The 22689-nt window shown below is 33.7% G+C and overlaps 1 protein-coding gene across 1 annotated transcript in view; it reads right to left on the bottom strand.

Moving 5' to 3' along the window:
• LRP1B (LDL receptor related protein 1B) overlaps positions 1-22689 on the bottom strand; it is a 669075-nt gene that overhangs the window by 206180 nt on the left and 440206 nt on the right. The window contains exons 17-23 of the mRNA XM_038182072.2: positions 19493-19618; positions 17592-17708; positions 12917-12997; positions 10636-10803; positions 8929-9111; positions 3150-3350; positions 837-1082 (exon numbers count right to left, since the gene is read on the bottom strand). Coding sequence (XP_038038000.2) covers positions 837-1082; positions 3150-3350; positions 8929-9111; positions 10636-10803; positions 12917-12997; positions 17592-17708; positions 19493-19618 — 1122 coding nt within the window. The remainder of the gene's footprint in view (positions 1-836; positions 1083-3149; positions 3351-8928; positions 9112-10635; positions 10804-12916; positions 12998-17591; positions 17709-19492; positions 19619-22689) is intronic.

Here is a 22689-nt window from a genome sequence, read left to right as displayed (position 1 = left end):
CAAATTCACTACGGGCTGTCATTTACTGTGTCTTGCTACTGGCAGAAAACCACTGCAAAATAATAGAAACAGCATAACTTGAAAGTGGGGAGCGGAGTCATGGCAGGAGGACTGCCTCTTTCTGCAAAAGCAAGCTAGTAAAAGAACTCAAAGTATGTTTTCTGCAATCTTAGTCAAAGTTCTTTGACTCTCTAAATATTCTACTCATTTTTCTTTGTATGTTCTCCAAGTGATAAACAAACTGGAACATGGTGAATTCTTTTGTTCACATATGTGTTATTTAAAACAGAAGAAGTAATAATTGCTAAAGATGTTGGCTTTTTGAAACTGTTGAGTTCAAAACAGGATAACCTTCTAATACTCTTGCAACACTTCAAGATTGCAAGGGGAGTCTGTATGTAATAAGACAAGGCACTCTGTTGAAGTTAATTGTTTTTATTTACCTATTAGAAGACTGATCTTTTACTTCACTTAACCAATCAATACCAAGATGTCACAGACTGATAATTTTATTGAAAATAAATAGAAAATACCCTATATTCCTTATATATATTTATATTTGTACACATACATAAACATAAATACAATTCCGCTGCTATAATACAACTCCCCATGGGATGTTTTATAAAGAACTAATACTGTATTATTCCTTCATCCTGCATCACGAACAGTGTCACCGTTGATGAGTTTTTTAGATTCCTATCAGCCCTAGATTTTCACAGTCCAAACCTATACTTAATATTAAAAAATGGTGAAAAAACGAACAAACAAAAACCTACCACTAAATGGACATAACAGCTATTAATGTCTGGAACAGTGAACTGAATTCAACTTACCGGTACTAATGCAATTTTCTCCATCCTTACTGAGCTTCCAGCCTTCATAACATGAGCACTTGACAGTATTTTTATGCTGTTCACATACTTGACTACACTTAAGGTGTTTGGTACAATAATCCATGATTTCACAAGTTTTGTTGTCTATACTAAGACTGAATCCTGAAGGGCAGGAACACACAATTCTTCCTCCAGGAACCACAGAACACTGATGGCTACATCCACCATTATTAAGTGAACATTCATCTGAAATAACATGGAAAAAATAAAGTATTAAAGACTGCAAGGGACATCAGTTATATTGTATAATTCTTAAAGACACCGGGTCTACTAAAACATACGAAAAGCCTCTAAGAAAAGCAAACTGAATTTTAAATCTGCTAAACAGCTTTGTATATTTATTTTTAAAATGATCTACATGTAATTTTTAAGTATTCAGCATTGTAGCTTTCCTGCAACCTTTCAAGATTTTAGCATGACAGATGTACAATACATATACATACACATACACACTCATCTTCACAGACTTTCACGCATATTATTTCTTTCACTAAAGAAACAGAGTGTCCATACAGAATTAGCCCCAGGGTGATGTATAGAGAAATAAACACACATACATTAAAGTACTCCCAAGTACTTCCCTTGCCTCGAAATACTTGGAACTTCTGGGTTTGGGAGGGGTTCAGCTCTTAGTCATTGGGTATCTATATCATAAATGACTAGTTGTCAAAGAAACATGTACAAGAAAGAATTAAATACATAAACAAAAACAAATAAGGATTTATTTATCCTTCTCTTCCATTAACAACTACCAGAGAGTACTTTTTCTGTATCATCTGTGTCAATGCTCTCACATTATATTATGCACATAACTGATGATCTGCAAAGCTCTCCTAAACGGATTGGTGGTGATTTGTGAAACCTTTAAAGAATCTGAATTTAAAGCATGGCAGTTGTGTACAGTGGTCTGTAAGAAATTCTGTGATCTCTGAAGCAAAAAAAGCAAAACACTAGAATTACTCCTTACCTCATAGTACTACTGATAATCACAGAATCAATGGCAGTGCCAAACTGGTCCATTTTTGCACTGGAATCGAGGCTTCACTTTTATTTTTTAATCTATTTTTGTCTTTAGTTATTTTGTTTGATTCTACCAAGTTTTTGAAAGCCCTGTTCACTTGTGATAAGATTTATAAAACAGTTTTCTAAACAAACAAAAAAAAGCAATAAAAATGACTTTCTTCTTATAGTCCTATGTTCAGATTTCTTTTTTTTTTTAAAGACAAAAAAAAAAAGGATCAAGCTCTTTAAAATATCTAACATGTGAAGGTGCAGCCTGACAAACCATACATCCTGAATATATCCTTCACCTTATGCTTGGGTTTGTTTTAAAACTAAATAATAAACAAAAGCTAAAATGCCTGTTGTTGACTAGCACACCATCTAGAAGTTGTAACAATTGTTAAAAGACAAGCTGGGCCCTATATTGTGTCCAACAGGATATAGATGCCATAATTGTCTACTACTAGTAGAAAGATGATTGTTCAGATAAAGCAACAGCACAGAAATGATATAAATTATCTTACACTATATATTCTTTCACCTGGATTTTAAATGATGCACTAACAGGTGACAGTATGGAAAATTCGGGGCTACCACACAATTTTAACATATTCCAGAGGCACAGTGAATTTAACAATCCCTCTAACAGCACAGTCTGCAAACCAACAGAGCAAGACAATGTAAATCTCTGCCTTCTCCAGCAGCTTTTGCCCAGCCAGTGAACTCACTCAGCTACGCTAAACAATTAAGGTGACTCAGCACAGCCCATTGAAGGATCTCCTGGTGAAGACTGATTCTAGAGAGTGAAAATGCTTGAGAGCATCTTGAAATGATGTTACCATCAAAGAGAAATGTTAATGCCTTCTAGCCATCCTAATACATTTCTTCATGATCTCCTATACAGCTACTGACAGGATTCCATCAACTCAAGCTTTTGTAATTTGAGAGAACTGCACATTAGGTTCAGTGCTTTCATTTATAGCAGAGCCCCTTAAGTTGTTTACCTCCAGAAAATGAAAGACTTACCTATGCAGCTATGTTTCCCCATATTTGAAAAAAAAAAAAAAAAAAAAAAAAAGATCAAGGAGAAGAACAGCATGATTTAAATTAAAATAAATAAATAAATAAAAAATCCTCACACAGGCTACTGTGATAAATTTTCAGTAAGATTAACATGAGAACTTTTGTTTGAAAGAAAATATTATGACAGACAGCATCAAGGAATCAGGAAAATGTGTCTAAAGCAAATACCACAAAGATCGCCTTCATCAGATCCATCAGGACAATCTCTTCTCCCATTGCAGAGCTTCTCAGGCTGTAGGCAGATGGAGGTATCATTAGCACAAGGATATTTTGGTGGTCCACACATATAGCCCTCGCAATTATCCTCATCAGACTGATCCTCACAATCAATATCGCCATCACATAGCCACGCTTTGCTAATGCATCTCCCTTGGAGAAAAAAGACACAAAATAAACACAGGAAATCAGACTGGAAGCAAGCTTTGGAAAAAAAAAAAAAAAAAAAAAAAAAAAGTCAGTAACATTACACAGGATCAACCCTGACTTTTTCTGTGCTGAATATAAATGCTTACAGTCAGGACATATCTGCATAATGTCAGTTAAATATTCGAAATAGTACTGGTTTTTATTATTATTATATATATATATATATATATATTTTTTTTTTTTACTTCAGCTTTTCTTCTTCTCTCCTCATTTATCTTCTACTCCAACAGCCTTCCATAGGAGCAATGTTTCAAGATATAACATTCTATTTATGTGGGTTTGGGGAACAAAATCTTTCTAGGAAGTATAAACAATACATTCCCAGAACACGACAGAGAAATTATTATCTATTACACAGAATAACTGTAACAGATGAAACATCTGACAAGATTTTAGTATTACCAAAGCAGTGTTCAGATCATTTCTTTCAGTCTTTAAAAGGAAAAAAACAACAACAACAAAACAACAACAACAACAAAAAAAAAAAAAAAAAACACCTCTGTGCTGACCACATATTTAGAGATGCAAGACAACCTTTTGACTGAGAATGTGGTAATGATCTTAAAAAAACATACAGGTATTAACCTAGAATCACTGAAGCCAGGGTTTGTAACAGGTAAAGAATAACAGACAGTGAATGTATGTATGTACATACCAGTGTATATATGTGTGCACATGCGCATAGTCATGTCCCAAACTGTATTTTTGAACTCAAGCATAAGCTTGTTACTTGCTAGCTACAACCAGAAAAAAAGCTGGTTTTAAATTTTGGTAACACCTGGACTGAACAAATTTGATACGGACTTATTTTTCCAATTAATATGGGGACGTCAAATAGAACTGATTAAGAATCTGATCTTGCACTGTGCTTCTGCCTATAAACTACTTCGAGAGGCTGTCTGGAATGGGAAGGAAGATCCTGGAAGCATGGAAACAACTGAGAACAATGCCTGTGGATGTCCAGCTAATGGCTGGTGATGATCAAGACTTAAATGCAAGACTGGTAAATGCAAACTGCTGTATAGCATGAACTAACGTGAATTTTTGTTCAGACTTCCCAGTTTGGCAACCATCTCTCCAACAGAAAATTGAGACTGAATATGACATTGTGGGGGAAGCAAGCGAGTGAAATAATCAGCTAGAATAAAATTCTCATCCCATTAAATGCACCCCAGTGCCTGGTCCACTACAGGCCATCAGTTACTCTGTGTTACACATGACATTGTCCCATATAAAAACACCTTGAAAGAGATTCTGTAGAGCTGTCTACAAAATATAGTACCCATCCCTAACTGTCATTCTACTATCTGCCATAACACAGTAGCTGATTTTTTTTTTTTTAAAAGAATTGTTTGCTGCTTAGCTTAAGATGAAAATAATGGTTCCTGTTTGTTCTCATCTTCTTTCAGTGGCAGAGGTACCATCTTCACAGAATGATACAATACGTTGGTAAAAGAACAAAGAAAAAATATGTTTCTGCAGCATCCCACAAAGCTGCTTTCACTTTCGGTGAGCAACAAAAAGAATTGAAATTTCAGGATCACTGTACAAAGAATGTAGTTTCAAACAACAGAACATAATTTTACCAGTACAAAAAAATCACATGAAAATTTAAACAGGGAGAGATGTCAATTAGAATGAAAAACTTTCCACTTTTTCAGTAATGGTCAAAGTCCCAAACACCCTACCAAGGTGTCCAAGTCCCAAATATCCAAAAAAGATAGGAATGAACAGACACAAGGAAATAAAGCTGTACACGTAACATGTACACTGTCTATTCTCAAATGCAATCAAAATTGCTTCAAAAAATGCCTATATTCATTATTATCTTGAAATGAACATTGATTTTATATATTATTCTAACACAGCAGTAGAATGAAAGCTAATGGAAGACATGAATACCAAGCAAATGCCAGGTCCCAAAGTAAATTGATGTTGCTTCTAGTAGAGAAGCAATCTGTTTTTCTTTCTTATTTTTTTTTTCTTTAATCTTTTATACATACAAATGTTTACAGAGTTAATCAGTTTGCCTACCTTTCTCTTACCTTAATGAAGATATATTTTAAACTAAATGATTTAGCTACCACTATGACAGCTATGACATGTTCTTAAGTAGAATATACTTACAAGGAATTAATCTTTGACAAAATTCTAAAGAGACAGACCTAATGAAATATTATGACTCTCTTGAAATCATTACTTCAAATTCACTCAATTATTTTTGCTTTACTGCCCCTTACTGAATCTTACATTTTTGGTTTCTAGAAACCATTTCTGTAAAATTCTATCATAAGTTAATTGCCTGAATGGATATCTTTTCTTTGCCATACCTCTTTAGCGTAATACAGAAAAAATAAATGTAAAGTAGTACATCAGAAGTTCTGAAGCAAGAACTATGGGTAAAAGACTCATCCAAATGCTTCTCCAGCTTTTTTTCTTCCCCCGTTTTATACAACTGTTAGCAAGTACAACAGAGAATTAACTTTTTACACACCATTCAGTCTTTGTCAGTCTACCGAACCCAGGGAGTTTTTGGACTGATGATCTATTAAACTGTAGGAAAGATGCTTTGATGGACAGTTAATTGCATTCATTTTCCTCTTAGTGTTGCTCCTAACTGCTGAAAGCTGTAATGCCTTCCTAACCTATGGAATGGACCCAAACTCATTCACTCAAAAACGCATATGTTCTAATCTTACATGTTCAACAAAATGCAGCAACTATGCCAGTCAGTCAATGATCTTACTTGCTTTGTAGTACACACTCGAGACTTTCTTAAACTAATTCCTTAAACTAATTTCTGCTATTTAAAAGCTTTTTGTTCAAAGCAGATGCTTATAAATATCTCCTGGATGAGACAAAAGAAAATTTTTCTCATCTACTCATCCCATATCACAATCTTCCATTTTGACTCTTATATTCCGTATTCAGGCAGTATTATTTACTGTTGTCCTCCTCTTCCAACATCACTGTAATGATCACCAACTGGTTACTTCCTCTTTGTGTACATACCTTATTTTCCCACTCAAATAAATCTTACTTCTTCCTTCATTTTTTTTCCTCTGGTGTATTATTAACACATGGGGAAAAAAATGTACAAAATGATAGCCCACAGGATAGCATTAAAAATGGTAAGCTACAGAATTAACTGCTTCTTCAACAAAATACAAAAAGCCCTAAGCATGAAAAATGTACAATACAGTTCAGATATATTGATTACTAAACTGAAGTATTCATGACTTTCTTACATTTGTCTTCAAAGAAGTACTTGAATACTACTATCATTAGAGCAATTTTTAAGTGAGATTGCACAGATTTTAGTTTTGGTCCAATCTGCAAGTAGGAAACAGAATAAAAAGTTTAGATTTTTGCAGTACATAAATCTCAGTTGAGGTTTTTACATACCTGTAAAAAATTGTAGGACAGAATCTGAATTTAGAATAGTTAGTTTAATCTTAGCTTAATCTAATTTAGCCTAAACTAACTTAGAAGTAGTCTAATTTAATTTAAAAGCAGAAAGTGGACTAGAAGCAGCCCAACAGCAGTTAATCTAAGGTAGTTAATGTACCTCCTACACTACTGCTGCTCATAACTCTAACTTTGTTTATCACATCTCCACAAACAATTGCGTGATGTTCCAGCAAAAATGAGAAATGCCAATCTGAAATCCGTTAATGTAAATTAACAGATTAATTGACCTTTCTTTTGAAGCAGACCTATTATATTTTGAATTAGTAAATTGGATGCTACCACCTAGCAGTATATAAGGGAAAAATTAGCCCACTTCTCTTAGTATGAACGATTCTGACAAGTGTGAAGAGCTAGACATTATAATTTCTTTAAAATAATCCACAGAGAAAATGACGTTCTGAAACCTGAGAGAATCATGAAAGGATTATGACATAAACTATTTCTCATAACACCATTAATATTCATTTGTCCCACCATCCAGAATTAAATTGAAAAGTAACTAAATAAAAATTTGATTTTGCAGCTTCTTGTTACAAAGCATTACTAACATTTCTCCTCTGGAACAGCAATTTTGCTCCTTCCAGGACTGGTGGAAGGAAAACAATGAAAAAAAAAGTTATTGATAGAACTGTCAGAACTGATTCCAATAGTGATGGTTCCACACCACTACCAAGCATGATCAAGTTTTCCTATAAATGAAAGCCATATATCCTTAAATTCAGCAAATGTTTGATGAAAATAAATTTTTCGCTGCCAGAGAATCCACATTTCATCCTCCATACGACAAACTGACTGAGACATTGCACTCATTGCACATGATTATAAACATGGTTAAACGTATAATGAGGAAGAATAGTTCGAAAACTTTTCCCCATTCTAGCTTCAGAAAAAAAGATATTATACTTCATAAGGAAGTGCCTTTCTTCTTTCAGGGTTCTCATCAGCCTATTTTAGGGAAAAGACTATTCTGTTAAAAGAAAATAATCCTTTTTTACTTATTGAAGTTTGGTTTGTTTGTATGTTTGTTTTAATACTTAAATACATAGTTATGGAAACTGTAAGAATACTAAAGGAAGCAATTTATTTAGTTTACACAAAATTCTGTATTTCATATTTTTTATTTTCATATTTATTCAGATGTTATGATTTCTGTAACTTTAAAAGCCAAGTAGCAGCAAGCAACCAAGCTTTTCTAAGACATCCTGAAGTATTAAAAAATTATTAAAACTCGACTCTGTTCATACTGTAGATTTGAATAAGTATTTTACTATATCCATACACATTTGCAAATACTCTTAGTCAGAGTTCACATAACTAATTTGCAACATTTATCATGCTCAGCTATAACACAGACACTAGGACATGCTCTTCTTTCCATTACTAATGGCAGCTACAATTACTACTAATTATATATATCTCAATTTAAATTTTGTTTTTAAAAGTTACTTTACCGCCAATATTTCATTAAGCTTTGAAATAAATTGAAAAAATGATTAATACAATTACAACCTATATACATTTCATATTCCTTTTAAGTATGATTTTGCAAAATATCCTAATGTAAACAGTAGCTAGTCATATTCTTTTCAGATTTTTAAAGCAAAGAGCAAGACTAGATATTAAGCATTCTCGGTGAATACATTTTTCTTTCAACGTTGTCATTATAATTTCCAATGCTGTAGTTCTAATTCTTTGAAGTCTTCTAACTAATTACTTTATATAATTTCAATGAAATCACTTGTAGTGCTGAAGACGGAAAATGGAATAAAATACTTGGAATTTAAATCATTTTTAAACGCTACATTTATATATTTGTTTTAACGTACTATCAAGAGAACAGTCGCAGCTTTACATAATCTCAAAAACCATCCATTTTATATCATAAATCAGAAAACAGATTAGGGAAGCATATTCATGCTATTCTGGTATGCGTAACCTCAGTAGCATTAAACACTAAAACCACTATTCACATAGTACATTTATGACCAAGTCACATGCAGAAACACAAACACAGTATAAGTGAGAGCAAAACATATTTGTGAATATATACCTGTACTCTTGCAGGAGAACTTTGTTTTTTCATCACACAGCCGTATGGTTCCATTACAGCCTTTTTCATCACTACCATCTTCACAGTCCTTTTCTCCATCACAGCGCCACAACTCAGGAACACAATTCCCATCAGGACTGCATTGAAATTCCTTCCCATTGCATCTTCCAGGAGAGGGAGTTTCTTAGAAAAATGAAAACACCTATTTCAGAGAGTGACTTAAGTCCCAATGTAATGTGGTATTGTATAAAAAGAGATGGGAGTGAACAAGAGAGGCAAATGAATAGTACCAGATCAGTTATTTTAATACACATAAATAATAATACATTTTCAAATACATAAAAATTAAGAACTTATGTACAACATCCTGCTAATCCATCTGTTTGTATGAGGTCTGGAGATAGAATGCAGGTACATCAAAAGGACCAATAAAATCAAGTACAATTATTTTGTTGTGGGAAAATCTCTATGATTGATCACTATAATAGAAAACTATGAGAGAAAAATATATTAGCTTCTTTTTATCAGTTTATCCTTTGCCACAAGCATGGTCCCCTTCCCTCCCCACCCAAATATACACAAAGTATGACATTTGATGGTGACTGTAGTTTGTTAAAACATTTCTATGCTTCAGCAATACTATCAGAAATTAATATTGGAGTAGCACAGAAATGAGTTACTACATAAAACAAAAACCAACCAAAAAAAGAACACACACATACACACACAAAACAACAAAACAAAACAAACAAACAAACAAACAAACAAAAAAAAACACAGAAAATGTAAACAGCAGCTTAAGAAATGTTCCTTATTGGCTCCTTATCTAGGTAGCATGCACCTCTGTTAAAAAGACAAACATCATGTTTATCATAGTTCAGTAAAGTAAAACAATGAAACTTCTTTTGGCATAGGGTTTTATTTTATTTTTTAATGCATTCTTCTTCTGTAGTATCCTTCTGTATTATCATATTGCATCTGAAATATTCAAAGCTTGTTGTAAAACTAACCAAATTGCTTCCTGTGCTGTGTTCCAAGGATATTCTAGAAAGTAACTTCCCCTTAAATTATAAAACGTGTAAGACAATGCAATGATGTAAACTGTCCCTTCCCATTTGCCACTCTTACACTTTTCCCACTTCCTCTTCTCTACCTTAAAACTATGTTAAATATTTCTGTTTACAAATAAAATGCAGATTTCTACAGGGAATAACAGGTACAAAGTTTATTTATTTTTCTCTAATAAATGGGCAAATTCCTCATTTCACTTAAGTGTATGGGGGTGGGGAGTAAGACTGACATCTTCAAACAGTTAAATGGAAGTTTGGCAACTATGTGAGCAAGGAAAGAAAAGATAAAGACCATGAGTTATCCCAGAAAAGTACAGAGATGTCTCCTACAAATCATACTAAAAGTAGACTTTTAAATGTGGTAAGATGATATTTAAATTCACTATGACTGTCAGCAATATAGCAAAACTTAACGCCATAATTTGTAGTGTGTTTATTGCTAGTTAGGGACTTCTTCACTGCTTCATTGCTATTGGAAATACAAGAAAAACACAGTATGTAGCCTAACTAGGGTCCTTTGTTTGAATGTAAATTCAAAAAAAAAAAAAATCAAAATGTAAATTCAATCCTTTGAATGTATAATAATACATTCTCTGTATTTACCAGTAATAAAATACGGGAAGAAGAAAATAGCTACCTTCCTTGGTGCAGTTTGTTTTTGTTTCATCACTAAAGTCTCCACAGTCATTGTCACCATCGCATGCCCAATGGCTTGGGATACATCTGCCGTTATAGCACCTGAACTGATCAGCAGAACATGAATGAATACAGCCCAGTTCATCACTTCCATCGCCACAGTCATCATCTGCAAATATTAATTTTTATTTTTTTTTAATTTTAAAAGATACAAAATCTGAGTAAAAGATGTCAGGAGAAATAAACTATTTCTGAAAAGTGAGAAAAAATAAAGTGTAGTAAATAAAATAGTCTGTTTGTTAACTCCCCACAAGAGTACAGTAAACTTATTTCTAATACACAGAATTAGAGAATATCTTGAGTTGGAAGACACCAATAAAGATCATCAAGTCCAACTTCTGATTCCACAGAGGACTACCCAAAAATCAGACCCTATATCTGAGAGTGTTGTACAAATGCTTCTTGAACTTTAGCAGGCTCAGTGACATGACCACTTTCCAGGGGAGCTTGTTCAGGGCCCAACAACCCTGTCTGGGTGCAGAACCTTCCCCTATCCCCCAGCCTGCCCCTCCCCTGTCCCAGCTCCATGCCGTTCCCTCGGGTCCTGTCGCTGTCCCCAGAGAGCAGAGCTCAGCGCCTGCCCCTCCGCTCCCCTTGTGAGGGAGCTGCAGGCCGCCATGAGGCCTCCCCTCAGCCTGCTCTGCTCTGGCTGAACAAACCAAGGGACCTCAGCTGCTCCTCATACAGACATACCGAGCTTCACCTCTAAACCCTTCACTGTTTTCACAGCCCTCATTTGGACGTACTCTACTAGTTTTATGTCCTTTTTATGCTGTGGTGCCCAAAACTGCACACAGTATGTGAGGGGAGGCCACACCAGCGAACCCCAAGATAAGGTTGACCATTTTGGCTGTCATGGCATGCTGTTGACTCTTCTTTAACTTGCCATCCACCAGAACCCCTAGATCCTCTTCCATAGGGCTGCTCTCCAGCCGCCAGTCCCCCAGCTTGTACGTGCAGCCAGGGTTGCCCCTTCTGAGGTGCAGAATCTGGAACTTTCTCTTGCAGAACTTCATGCAGTTGATGACTGCCCAGCCTTCTAGCCTGTCAAGATCTCTGCAAGGCCTACGTGTGCAGGAACATGTAGTTCCTTAACTCTGTCTCTTGCCCCTCTGTCAGTTTGGATAGTCTAAGCCCCTTACACTTATTCACACTTAGCTATTCAGTCACAGATACCAGTGAAGTGTTAGGGGGCTGTAGATTTTCTTCATTTCTTTAGGCACGTAACTACAGATGCTCCCAAATGAAACAATTTAGTTTTATTCTCAGTGATTCCTTAAGTTAGACAGTTAAATACATGTCTAAGCAAGCAAGCATAGAACTGTATATAAGTCAAAATGAAAGTCTGATGTCAACAATTATTTGTAATAGTATTGCTTTTTTTTTTTTTTTTTCTATGCACTTGCAACAGTGAGAGGTAGAGAAAGATAGCAGCATGTAAGTAAGGGTGAAATGTAGTTTCTCATTACTTTAACGTTGTAGTCATTACAACAATCGTAAGACAGTTCCTGTAATTTGATTGTGATCACCAAGAGAGGAAAAAAATAAGTATGTTAGATAAACACCAAAGGGTTTCCTTACACAGAATTTCAGCAAGCAAACTGTGATAATTTGGGGGATTTTGTCCATTTACAGCTATGAATTCCAGTCAGCTTCACAAAATTATAGTAATATCAAATTATGTGGTGGATGAAGAACCAACCCAATGTTGTTAGAACTGGCATGGTATCCCTCCCACATCACAAGCTCTGGAAAAATATTCATGTGAATAGCTGTCATTCAGATATATTATCTTTAGGACAAAAGAAGTAACTATATCATAAAGTCTTCCTGACCTTCCCTCTTTGTTGCTGTTTATACAGTGGAACTTGCCCACAAATTACGTATTTTGTTCCTGGAACAGCTTTGTTTTCTGAAAGTAGAAAATACTTTTTATAAACAACATTTTGTTTTTGCTTTTGTTTTTAAATAATTGAAGATTGCATCAAAATTCAATTTACATAATACATTATTTGCAACTATCACCATATCCTACTGCACTGTTTCCTGAATATTCCTTCAATTTTGCTGCTTTCTATATTGGGTCAGTGATTTAGAACTACTATACTTATTCTCTGAACCAGTTGCAAGACAAACTGGTAATATTAGTCTCATAAAAAAAGAATGAATACCAAAGTAAGATCTACCCTATTCATTTCAGGTTAAGAACACTCGATACTTGCCTGAATCACAGAGCCATTTGCTGCTAATGCATCTTCCGTTTTTGCAAATAAATTGAGTTAATGGTTCACATGTTGGGAATTCTGTGAAAGTGTTCAAAAACAAAAATTATTTAATGTACATCATCTTTAGTGAGATTCTTTCACCCTTCTGCATGCATAAATTACACAAGTCGAATACATTATAAAAACATCTGCACTTGCCTGAGGCAATTTGAAAAGGAGGAAAAAGTGAGAAAAAAAAATAAAGGCGGGGTAGAAAAGGCTTTTAACAATAAACACCATCCAATACCTATCCTTCATCAATGTGGACCACTGAGGTGTATTATTCTGTGTCATATGTCATGGTCCTATACTCCCATGAGACCAGGCCTGTCTTTGCCATTAGTTTTATGACTGATACAAACTGAGTTTTCAGCATTTTTATTTATATAAAAAAGGTTCCCCAATTGCAATAATTGCCAGTAAAGGACAGGAAAAAGAAGACTATAAAATTAGAAGGTTAAGTACAAAGTAAAAGAACAGTCAAGAAATAAAAGTAACTGCACAATGACATAATAGAATGCAAAATTAAAATGTCAGTATTTACAATCATTTCCTACGTGTATTCCTGTAAAAAAAAAAAAAAAAAAAGAAGTAGAAAACAGACATCATTCATAGAAGGTCATCTCTATGCTCATTACAATGAACTTTGTTTTTAAGATTGTCTACTATGCTTTTGCATAAAATGAGTTTTTTCAAATTTCTTTTTCTTCTAAAACCAATGACATAGCTAGGTATGCACATTCATACTATTTACATGTTAAATAGTATGAATGTGCTTGTATCTATTCCATTTGGAAAATACGAGAGCCACCTTACAAAACCTACAAATTCATGAGAAATAATCTGGAATTTTAACTTGATTCAAAATGAGTGTGGATGAGCCTAAACTCTCTGTAGAGACGTTCAAGAGAGTAAGATTCTTCTCAGAAAGTGTTAGATACCTAACAGAAACCATAGACAATGATATTACCAATCCACTTGAACATCTAAAGTTAAGTTCTTCCTTCACTGAGGAATTTCTGGTTGGAAGTTCCTACAAAGAACATCCTAAGTGCAACAGAAAGTAACATCTGAAATGAGGCATAGCACTGTCAGATAAAACAATGCTGCCAAACTGCAGCAAATCACCAAGTGGAATCCTCATTAGGTGTCTCCCGCTACATTAGATTGTTCTAGTGTTTTTACAACTGAGCTGAAATAAAGCTAAACTTCAGAAAGATTTTGAGAATCATATAATCACTAAGTAGTGAATCATTTTTGCGATTTTTTAAACATGCTACATAAACATAGCATTTTTTTACAACAAGAAGTGAAATATTTAGTCAATGAGTCTCTGACTTAGATTTGCTGTCTTTTGCTGTCTTTGTTGCAGAAAATGTGCTATAGCTAACACAAAAGCTATTATTTTTATAGCAGCTCAGAGATGGTTTTAGCTTAAAAAAATCACACATAAAGCAACAAACCAGCTACATCAACTAGTAATATTTAGAGATCACCAAGAACATTGTAAGACTAAAGTGATTATTCTTCTGCTTCAACACAAGAAAGAGGTAGGAAGAAAATTTAACACCAGTGACAAAAGTTTGTCAATCACTCTTAGAGAGTCTTTTGTTGTTGTTAAACAAAACATTTGTTTCTTGGGGGAACACATTACAGTGACAACCAAAAATCTGTTCTGATACAAATAATCTAGATGTTCAAGGCTGATGATGCCTAGCTTAGATGCTTTAAGCAAAGATGAAAGCATTTTTTATTTTTTTTTTTGCATTTTTAGCTGTCCCATTTTTTTTTCTAAAAATTGAATCCTTATATTAAATGTCATTTTCCCCCTTTCCTTATATGAATTCTTGTATAAAGAGACTGAAACTAATCAAAATGACTTGTGATTGCCCTTACACATACATGCATATCATGTCTCTCAGATCACCAGTCTTTGCAAGGATGTTTTCCAGTATCTCCAATATTTAATTCTCAAACCTTCAGACTCTACAGCTCCCTCTTACATCCTGGAGGACAGACACAACACCAACCCTTGCTGTCACCTCCTGAAGCTGACTCACATTCATCCCTGTGCTGACTGCCCAGCAGACACATAAAACAACAAAGGTGCCTCTTGAGCTCACAGGGAACTTTCTGCACAGTGTAGACACCAATCTGATTTCTTTTTGCTATCCAGCTGTTCTGTAAAAGCTCTGTTTCTTTGATGCTTTTTTTTTGCCTTTTGGTTATTGACTGCAAATAGCATGACATAGAAAAATGGACACTAAACACAATCTTAAGTCAGAAGAAAAATAAGGAGGGTCTTCAGGAACACCATGATTCTTAGAAATAGTTGTATTTTAAGAAAAAAATGAATTTTGATACTGGCATCACCTTTCCCATCCTGCTCACCAAAGCTATAGACTAGCATAATTATATATAAGTTATACATAACCAATATAAGCCAAAAGTTATTCATAGCTGAAGACTGATGCAGGTAAAAAACTATCTGTAATTGTAACTATTAAATACAAGATGAATTTTAAACTGTTTCATAAAAGAATATTGGAAAGCTAAATATTTTTGATAGTGGCAATGCCTTTACCCATTAGCCATCAAATTGTAAGGCAGAATAAAAAAATCAAATATTTGACATATTTTATAATCAGAGTACTCAGGCACAAATGAACAAAATCCTAAAATATGGCACATAGGTAAAATTTGGCTAAACTGAAAGACAGCAGGTAAAATAATTGTTGATTAAATGATCTGAAGAAATATTCCAGATAAGATGACAGGATATACCATATCAAACGTGGGTATAACAAAGATAATATTAAGATTTATAAATTGACCAAGAACACAAGGTATTGCCAGTGACAGAAACTATTACTGTACTAAGTGCCTTGCTGTACCATTACAGAAAACACCGTAATTTCAGAGGCTAACATACAGCAAGTCCACTACAATCACCTTCTCTATCTCTGTACATGGCAAGCAACAGATCTTACTCAATTTGAAGCATGGCAATTAGAAGCCTACCTTAAAGCATTTTCACTCACACAATGTTTTTTTGTTTTTGTTTTTGTTTTGTTTTGTTTTGTTTTTGTTTTTCTGTTTTATCAAATTTCTCATCTATTGATCAGATATCAAGTACTTTCAATATCAAATAACCTTTTTTTCTTAACAAATTGTTAAAAAGTAATGAGAAACAAGACAAAAGAAAACAAGTTAATACTCCATGAAACTACGTACATATAAAATTTTCGAAAGAGCTTGAATGCAGTTATAAAAGAAAATAGTGCTGAAAATTACACATGGCCTTAAAAAGTAACAATGTAAACTCAACTAATGGGTATTAGCTGATTGCCAGTCATGAATAATTGAAAATTAAACAAACTTAAAGGATTACGAATCAACAGAATTTACTGATTGGATCATACTCTATAGATTTTCTGGCAGCTGAGGACCTTGAGATTTATGTTTATGGAGCACAGGGGTATCAGCCACTCTCATTTACACATCTACTCTCTATGTGCTTTCTTCTTGCTATCCACTAGAAGGGCTTCATTGGTATTAAGAGTTTTGCAGAAAAACTGTTATCAGTAACAGAACTCTAACAATGCTGAAAGTTTACATCAGTAAGAATTTTCAAAAGAGAAAAAAAAAGGGAGAAAAAATCAACAATAGTGTTTTCATAGTTTGATTTTGATTACGAAACAATGTATTTTTGTAACAGTGAGCCAAGTTAGAATATCAAACACATCTGAGAAAAAATACAGAACTACTAAGTATTCTCACAAATATAATTTATATTTATTTATTCACTTTGTGTACAACCTATTACTTCATTTTTGCATGGTTGATGCTACTAAAATATTCTGTCTCAGCATTCTTTCTCAAAAACTCTTGATAAGTCAGTCCAGAAAAATGTCCTATAATATTGCAACACACTTACTAATCCATATTAGTAAGTGGATTGATTTACTAATCCATACTACTAAGTCAAATAATATCATAAATATTACCTTGTAAACAGGTAACACCCTGATACAATATTTTGCAGACAGCTCATTGACCTTTTTGCACTCAGACTCATGGCAGTTACCTGTGACCTGTCAAACAGATGAAGGCAGTCATGCTGACTTATAAAAACTTTAATTGCTTGGAAGCAGTTGATTAGAAAGAGTGCATCTCTTTTTGCAGTATCTCAGTAAAGCAGGAATCATCAGAGCTGCTAATAATTAGTATCTCATTATATAACCAAGAAAGATTCTATTTTCTGCAAAATACCACATTGATTTATTGACATCAAACTACGCTGAGTGGGCCCAGGTATGTGGCTGAGATAAAGATCAGTTTATGAAGGTGACAGTATTTAATAATGGATTGTAAATTAGAAATGTATTAACTGATCTGCATATTTGGTATTGTAGTTAAAAACTCATTAATAGAATATGCAGTCTTTGTTTGGTTTATTTATTAATCAAATAAATTGTATTTGTTATTTCAGAAAGAGTATCTTCAGTTCATATAAAAAGAAAAAGAAGACCCTCAGACTCTTTCTATGTGTCAGCTTGCATTAAAAGAGTACCTTATATATTGAACTTTCTGTAGAATAACTTTACCTTTTATCAAGAGAAAATTCACTTACCGCAGGATGTCATTTCATCAGTTTCATCTCCGCAGTCATCCTCCCTGTCACACAGCCATGATGTTGGAATACAGCGTCCATTCCCACAAGCAAACTGGTCAATTTGACATGTTCTTGCTGTCAAGACAAAACACTCCAAAAATGCAAGGGAAATGGACTAAATCTGTTAGGTCTTTTGGTGCATGACTGTATGTAGAAGTTGCAAATCTCTCCTGGCCTGGTTGTTCATTTTACTTTGTCTGACTAAACATCATTCACCTCCTTTGATTTCAGAGAAAATTGAGGTAATCTGCAGGACTGTGTTCTACCTCTCTATTGTATAGTTCGTAGTGGTTTTCCTGTGTTGAAGAAAACACTCTTTTACATGTAAATATACAAAACTAGGTGGTAGAAGAGTAGTAATACTTGATAAAATAACAGTGCTCGAGTTGAAATAAACAAAAAGCAGGGTATGAAATATTCTAGTTTGTAATTTGAATCTTAAGTCTTTTATTTGCAAACAGTTTTTCATAAGATAAACAATGATTACTGAGATTCTTATTTACACAGAAAATATACAGTACGTGTATAACATGACTGGCTTTACTGTTCCTGGAATATTTGCATTTGCAAATACGAAACTGTAATGATTCATTAAAGTATACGATGTATGTCTTTTCTCTGAAGAAACAAAGATCATTAAATGAAATTAAACTATGTAACTACTGAAATGGTTTTGAAAGTTGATGAATATCATCAATCATCAATCTAACATATAAAGCTGACACTATTTATGTGTTTATTCAAAATCTGAACCTGTAACTACAATGCCAATGATAATGACACAGACTTTGATTCCAGATTTAAGCTTTGGAAGTTCATTTATATGTGGCTGTACTCTTAAAAAAGACTCATATATTAGAAACCCTAAAAATCAAGAGAGCATTTTTTCATTTGCTATATTCAATTAACCTTTTTCTTCACAAAAATAGCCCCAAACAAAATAGAATACAAGCTTAAAATAGTTCAAAGAACTATTCTAAATGTGAATAGCATTTGCCAGTGCAAAAATAAAAGGAAAAAGAACACAAAATTCAAGGGATTTTGCACCCAGGGATGCAAAGCATGGTCTTCAAATCAGACTCTTATTCTGCAATCATACAATTGAATATGAAATGATATCAAGATATATTAAGATCTGCAGTAACACCGTAATGGTGACATGGACTTCAGAGGTCTGTATTTGTGCTAGATGTTTTTTATCCAGATCACACAAATAACAACCAGTACACAGAAAAGGAAAATTTAAATCAAGCAAACTGAGTTCAGGTACATGCTATCACTGGATTTCAATTTAAAATGGCCATCAGCTTATTGATGTCTGATATTTTGTACATAATGATTGTTTAGTGTACACTACTGACCAGCAGCAACCATCACTTCAAGATTTGGAACTCCATGATTTATTTTAGTGGAATTAGTAAACAATTTTCCTCTTGGTATTTCCTTATAAATCCATTATATAGTTAATAAATTGCAAATCCAAATGACAACAATTTTCAAGACACCAAAAGGAAATTGAGTAAGAAATTATGGTTTTGTCAGCATAAAATAAAATTTACTCATCACAGCATGTTAACAAACAATTCTAACTGCCAAAAAAGATTTAGTAGGGACAAGTATGCAACTAAGTAGTGCTTTGACAGTCAACTTATATGGATAGATTAAGTGCTGAATTACTTTGGAAAGCACAGTCAAGCACAAGGATTAAGTGAAACATAATTTGTATTCCAGCCTTAGGTGCATCAACATCTGAATTAATTTAAAATGGCAATAATCAGATTACTAAAAGTAGACTGGTTCAGTTCAGCTCAGAGCAGTCCTGAATAGTTTATGGAGCTGGAATTAAGTAAAGTTTTTACCTGCACAGGTTTTATTTGATTCATCTTCATTATTACCACAATCATTAGCTCCATCACAAAGCCATCTCTTGGGAATGCAGCGATTATTTTGGCATTTAAACTGATCGTCAGGACAACTGTGATTGACTGGAAAAAGAAAAACAGAAAAGCATTTATCCTAAGAAAATGATCAGAAAAGCAGCTGAAAACAGTATATTAAATTGTACTTAATGATGATGTAGTTAGCATGGTTATCATTGCTACAATATAAAAATAGTTCAGCAATGCAGTCAATAAAAATTTTTGAGTACTTAAACATAAATTAAAAAATACATAGTAAAGAAATTCCTAAAACACTGGTGTCAATATGGAAATTCTCTTATAATAATGACTAAATGACAAAAGGTAGTAGCATCTTACACGTACAAATGAAAAGACGTCAAAAGTGAACAGAAAAAATTATGTTTCCAAAAAATTGCAAATGCAAGGCGTAGCCTGCATGCCTCTAATATATAATAGATTAGAGCTTCACGTTATTTGAGCTACAGTAGTTAACACCAGCTGAAAATATAATGATAGCTATCCAACAACAGTTCTGTTTCAGGCTACATTTGGTACATGGAAACGTGAAGTTGAAGGTTTATCAGAGAATTTCATCACCTGAGGATTTCAATAGGCTTAAAACACAAAGGATCCATAAAAGAACTTGTATTGCCCAGCTGGTAACCTAGTAAACCTATACCATATACATAACAGGGTACATGCATGGGAGTATAGCACTCAAATGACCAGGACTGGATGCACATATCCATCACATTTGTTATCAGATGTCATCTCTTGTAATTTGCGTTATATAATACTGAAAGATATTTGCCTAAAATCACCTTGAACTGAACAGGAAATTTTACATATTTTCTTCAGTGTATGCAGGTCCTAATTTGGGGTGGAACAGAGCTATATATTTTTTTCAGAATAAAAATAAAAATAAAAACATTGAAATATAAGGGAAAAAGAAGATTAAAACAATTTTTAAAAAGTAATACAGTAAAAATTGATCTAAGAATTTACGTTGCAAAAAGTAACAAAAACTGGTAAATTGTTGGATCCATTGTTTACCATCAAGGTCACATTTATATGCTGTGTAAATAATATTAGGAATATAAAATCCTCAAAGAAATATATATACATAACATATATAAAATTTGACAGTGATTTAGGTATAGATATATGGCAACATGAATAAAAACACCACAAGTATCAAGAAAAAGGCAATTTCACAATAGGTTTAAAATGACAAAAGTAAATCTTTCTAGAATTGTACACTTTTTTTTTTTTGTTTGCAACTGAACACTTCTCTCACATGAGCCAAGTTTATCAGCAGCCAGATATCACCAAATTTTTATTATGTTACGCTAAGGAAATGAACAAATATGGCTCCAACTATCTTAAATTTTAATTGTATACATACATACTTTAGCTATCTTAAATTCTAGTAAAGTTGAATTAACCAAAATAGTATAAACCATAAAATAAATACATTTGCTTAAACTTGTTAATTTCTAGGTAACCTATACACAGATGTTGAATAGACCTTTCCCTCTGCATAAGTCACTGACTTTGCTGTAAGTTTGGGAAATTTGCTACTCATTGAAAACTATCTAATTTTTAACAGAGGGCTATTTTTTTTTTTCTCTAGTACAAATACATGGATGCTAGAGGATTATATCTAACAAAACAAATTTCAGACACCTTTTCTTTTAAGAGTAAAGGAACAAACACTTACTAATAAGTATTTTAAAAAACTCAAGACTACCTTAAAAACATGAGCCACCTGAGAGCATGCCCAAATTCCAAAATGAGATCCAAAACAGTCATGACATGTTTGGAACACTATGTATGGATCTAAACATTCAGTATGCCGTGCCTAGACAGAATACATTTTTTTTTTTTTTTTCAATTCACCCAAAACCAAGTCAGTACAGGTTTATTTATTTACATGGAACGTATGTATGGGAAAAGAAAGACAGGCAGGTTTCTTAAAAGCAAAAAGAAAGAGAAACAATACAAAAATGTTAATATTGGTACAAATCAAATATGAGTAGGAAAACACAAAAAGATCTGAGTGCCTTGTCTTGATGGCAGTTTACAGATTCTCAAAACACCCACATAAGGAAGACAAGGGGAAGTTTATAACCAGACAGAAACAGAAGGCAGACTGAAGTCACTGAGTGAAGATACAGGGAATACACAGAACAGAAGTGGTGCTGGAAGACGTTCCAATACAGAGAAAAAAAGACAATCAATGTCAGATTCTGAAGGGCAAAGATGAAACATTCAAGAATCCTCACAGGGTTCCAGGAAATATGTTGAGTATTCAACTGCCATTACGGCTTGTCCTCCACATCATTCACAAATAATATTGGTAGACTACAGGGACATGTGCTACCTGAGGAACTGGGAACTGAAGAATGAATACAAGTTAACTCAGTTCTCAGTTTTGATTTGAAATAATGATCCTCTGTGAAGTCTGGCATTAGGCTTTGTTGCATTAGCTGGGCTTTGCTGCCACAATATTGCCATTTCCTTAAAAAAGGATGTCATTGAGTTGCTTTTAATCCATCTAAAATGAGGTTTGCAAACTGAAGCACATATAAGCAAAACAAAACAGAACACCAAAGTGAACAAGGATGTAAATTGCTAAGCACATATCCAAAATATTATACAACAGTGATCAGAGATTTGAGAAGGTTATAAAATGTGTTTGAAATGATGCACGTTACTATCAATGGCCATATATATATCTCCTTTTTACTTACCAGAGAAATTCAGGTGTCAAAAAGTAAAATATGATGCAGTGTAAAAGTGACAAAAAATCTGATATTCAAGAGTGAAAAAGGTACCTCACAAACCTGTTTTTGCTAGCTACCAAATATCGCTGGAAGAAGGAAGACTTTGAAAGCACAAAAATTATGTAAATACTGCTGACCTCCTTTTCCAGTGTGACAAGTATGTATGTTCTGCTTCTTTTATGCTAATAACAGGGTCTATTATTAGCAGATCTTGCTCATCTACACAAGAGCAATAAACTATACACAGTTTCAAATGCTGGGTTAAAAAAATAAATAAAAAATAAAATAAAAAAAATAAAATCTCATGTTCTCTTCCACCTACTCAGCCATCCACAGTCTCTTTTTTAAAGTTTAACATATATCTGGAAA

The sequence above is a fragment of the Anas platyrhynchos genome, chromosome 7 (assembly GCF_047663525.1).
Source record: "Anas platyrhynchos isolate ZD024472 breed Pekin duck chromosome 7, IASCAAS_PekinDuck_T2T, whole genome shotgun sequence".
In the NCBI taxonomy this organism is placed as follows: Eukaryota; Metazoa; Chordata; class Aves; order Anseriformes; family Anatidae; genus Anas; species Anas platyrhynchos.
This window is presented reverse-complemented; position numbering and strand designations above follow the sequence as displayed.